The sequence below is a fragment of the Trifolium pratense genome, linkage group LG4 (assembly GCF_020283565.1).
Source record: "Trifolium pratense cultivar HEN17-A07 linkage group LG4, ARS_RC_1.1, whole genome shotgun sequence".
NCBI classification, from domain to species: domain Eukaryota; kingdom Viridiplantae; phylum Streptophyta; class Magnoliopsida; order Fabales; family Fabaceae; genus Trifolium; species Trifolium pratense.
In genome coordinates, this window is record NC_060062.1 from 58705789 (window position 1) to 58709592 (window position 3804).

At 38.6% G+C, this 3804-nt stretch overlaps 1 protein-coding gene across 1 annotated transcript; it reads right to left on the bottom strand.

Annotated features, from left to right (window-relative positions):
* Positions 1-420: 420 nt before the first annotated feature.
* Positions 421-2844, bottom strand: LOC123923026. The gene has a single exon (XM_045975677.1). It carries the CDS (start codon positions 2842-2844, stop codon positions 421-423), a length of 2424 nt encoding a protein of 807 aa, XP_045831633.1.
* Between the last annotated feature and the right edge of the window lie 960 nt (positions 2845-3804).

Below are 3804 nucleotides of genomic sequence, written 5' to 3' on the forward strand. Positions count from 1 at the left end.
CTGAGATTTCCTCTGAGAATTCTGAGCTTGAATAGGATTAGATGTTCTTTTTCTTTTGCTAATGTATTCAAGTCATTATCAGCTATTTTAATAAAAATTTTAATGAAATTCTGCTTGTGTTTCTATGTTTCTTTCTTTTGATAATAGCAAAGAAAATTAAAAAAAAAATAAAACGAATCAAAACAAGCAAACAATATAAGCAAGAATATGATAATTAAAAACCAAATGTTCAGAATGAGATAAATTAACCATAAAAAAAAAAACATAAAAAGTGCTTAGAGGCCTAGGGTTTCTTAAGGAGGGCTATGATGACATCAAATTTGTCGTTCAGATTGTCCACTTTGGAGTCCAGCTTATCAACCTTGGTTTCAAGAACTTGGTGATCAGACCTCTGTCTTTCAATAGCTTGCTGCAAGACACTCAGATGATCCACATCTGCTTCCAAAGGAGCCTTTCCTTTATCAGAGGAAGATCCACCATCCTCTGAAAACCAAGCATAAGAACTTCTTTCTGATTCAGCAAAGCAGCCTCTTGAGCAATCCTCTCAGTTTCTTGAGCAATCCGTTCAGACTCAATCCTCTGATCTTCTGAGCTCTTAAACAACTTGGAGTCCACCCAGCAATTCTTGAACATCTTGAGTAGCATATCATCAGCAGTTTCCTTTGCCAATATAGCTGAAATTCTAGCATTCTCAGCTTCTTCATGATTGAACATGGTTAACCGCTTCAGACTTACCCTTGCAAGAGCTTCCCTCATAAGATTGACGACCTCCAAATCCCTCTTACCAATCACAGCTTTGATGTCTTCACCAACCAAATCCAGAGAACTACAAATCTTGGCCTTGATAGCAGATACCTCAACGTCCACATCAGAAGGACAGACCAAGAACCTGTTCTTGATTTTAGACAGCCTAAGAAGGTCATCATAAAGCTGATTGGATAGGTTACCAAAAGGGTCAGATGATTTGGGAGAGATATCGGGAATTGTGGAATGTTTGGGTGATTCAGGAGCAGGGTTGGTAATAAGAACAACATCTGCTTCTGAAGGACAGGGAGCACAAGTGTGAACACTTTCAGGAGATACATGTTCAGCACCTGGGTTAGGGTTATGGTCAGGAGCTTGTTCATATGTTGTGGGTTCAGAAGTTGGTTCAGCAGATTTGCAAGGAGAGGTTTGTTTGGTGGGAGAGTTAATGGGTGCAGGAGTGATATCTGGTTGAGGATCAGATGATGGTTTGGTAGATGTTTCTTGTTGTGGTTGAGTTGGTGGTGAAATTGGTTTGGGAGGTGATGTGGGCTTGGCAGTTTCATGAGAAAATGGATGATTGTTCAGAGTATCAGGGCTCAGGTGTTTTTCTAGTTCAGAAATGGGATTGTCAGAAAGAACATGTTTATCCTTCTGTTCAGATTTATCAGAAGAGGTAAATTTGTTAATACTTTCTTTACCTTTTCGGATTATCTCATCAGTAGAACAAGCTGGTTCTTCTGAATTGTCAGAAGATGAAATGTTGATAGCTTCAGGATGGATAGTTCTAAGGGGTTTGGTGTAACCTATTCCTATTTCAGCTTCATTAAAGACAAACTTAGGAGTCTTACCTTTGGAAGCAGGAACTTGTTTCTTCTTCAGCTTATCAGCAAGAGTTTCCTCATCAGAGCGAGTCTCTTCAGAATCATCTTCATCAACATTCAGCACCATTTTCCTCTTAGGAGCCCTAGAAGATTCCTCAACAACCTTTTCAGCAGGTGCTTCATGCTTCTTCTTTGTCCTTTGTTCAGCAACAGTTTGCTCAACCTTGATTTTCTTTTGAGCAAGAAGATCTGGCTGAACTTTATCCTCTTGAGTGTCAGCTTTCCTCTTAGACTTCCTCTGTTTAAGATTGTACATGTTAATTGGAGCCTTTGGAACCATCTCCCTAGTGACAGTAAATCCTTCAGCCTGTAGCCCCTTCAAGTAATCCTGAATGACCTCTTCACTGTCCAATTCAGATATTATTGGATAACCATTCACATACAACCGATCCTCTAAGCGTACTTCAAACTCTTGTGAAGGTTGAACCACCTTTGAGTTAATAAGATGCATCTTGGTTAGAAAACTTGCTGACAAAACATCTGGCACAACCTTGCTGGCAACAAGTTCTGGATAGAACTTCTGTAGATTCTTTATAATACCTCCTTGAAAAAGCAAATCAGACAATAACCTAGGATGAACAATGGTTGTTCTCCTCTGAGACTTGCTGTAGAAAATTGCTTCACAAATTCTTTCAAAGAAGTAATCTCCCAAATTCACTTTCTTTTCAGACAGAAGGAAGTAGATTAGATGACGATGAGGCCAAGAGATTGTATCAGTAACACCTACTCTTGGACAGATAGATGATATGATAATCTTAAACAAGACCCTGCACTCATCCGTCATTCCTTTGACTTTTCCTTTAAGCTGCATATCCACACACATCCGATGTAGCAAATCATTTCTATATGTAGTATCCTTTTCAAAGTCGTCCAAAATTAACCCAGAGTTTGTCAGACCAAGGAGAGCATTAAAATGGACCTTTGAGAAGGTGAGATTAATACCACAGACATTAGACCTAATCTGCGTACTAGTAAACTCTAGAAGACCCATCTCTTTCCTAGTTTTTCCCTTCAGACTAGGATCCCTTTCAATAGCTAGGTATTCTTCTTGCTTAGCTTCGACCTTAGTGAAGACCTTTGCTTTCATCCAGAAGTGTTTAAGAAGATCTGGATAGATTGGACCGTTCAGCATCTCAAAATACTTGTCCCAACCTTGAGTGGTGAAATAGGGTTTCACATCAAATCCATTAGCTTTCAAGCTCTCGAAGTCGACCATCTTCTCAGGAAGCAGAGTTAACAACTATTGGATATTTGAAATTGGCTTAATTTTGCTAAAACAAATATTCTAACAAGATGTTGGAAAACATGTTACAACATCATATTTATTAAAGGAGATCTCGCGCATTTATGAGAGCATCTGCTATATATGGAAATCCACTGATAAACACGCTTATTGAAGATTTGATCTGATCAGGAGCTTTAAGGATAAGACAAACTTAATGGAATAGCTGGATGACTTATCCTATCTTCTAAAGTCCCTTAAACACTTTTGGAAAGTCTTGATATATCCTTAATGAAGATTGAAAAAGTATCAGATCACCTTTTATGATTGACAAGGAGCGTCCTATCAACTCTGAAGCAAGAGGAGCGTGCTATTATGCTATATATACGAAGACCAAGCTCAAGACTATGTATCTCATTGAAAAGTATTAGTTACACATATTGAGTCTTTGTTGAGTCTTTTATTATTTGATTGTAATTCTTGCTTGTGGATTCTATAACACGAGTTAAGAAGTGAGTTTGTTATTTTAAGGTTACTCCTAAGCTTTGAAGTACGGAGTTTACCGTGTGTGATTCACTTGAAGCTTTTAAGCAAAAGTGAAGTGTTGTCTTGGTAAGTTGTTGCCACATCATTCCCACCGTTGTTTAAACAACACAGGTTGTGTTGTGTGAGTGGAAGTGAGATGGGATCTCATGTCTAGGAGTTCCTAGGCAGAAGTTGCATGAGTAGTGTCGAGGTTATAAGGCGTAAACCAGGGGTTTGCTGGAGGTCTTAGTTTAAGGCGTAAATCCTAGGGTTTGCTGGAGGTCTTAGTAACTAGAGCTATTAGTGGATTTCCTTCCTGGATTGGTATCCCCCAGAGTAGGCAGTTGGCTGAACTGGGTTAACAATTACTTGTGCACTTTATTTATTTTCTGTTAGTATTTTATATGTTATGTAAGATGTGCCAACAAT

What these genes read in the sequence shown, in the direction of transcription:
- LOC123923026 (XM_045975677.1), bottom strand. Translation starts at nt 2,844, where the DNA reads ATGGTCGACTTCGAGAGCTTGAAAGCTAATGGATTTGATGTGAAACCC.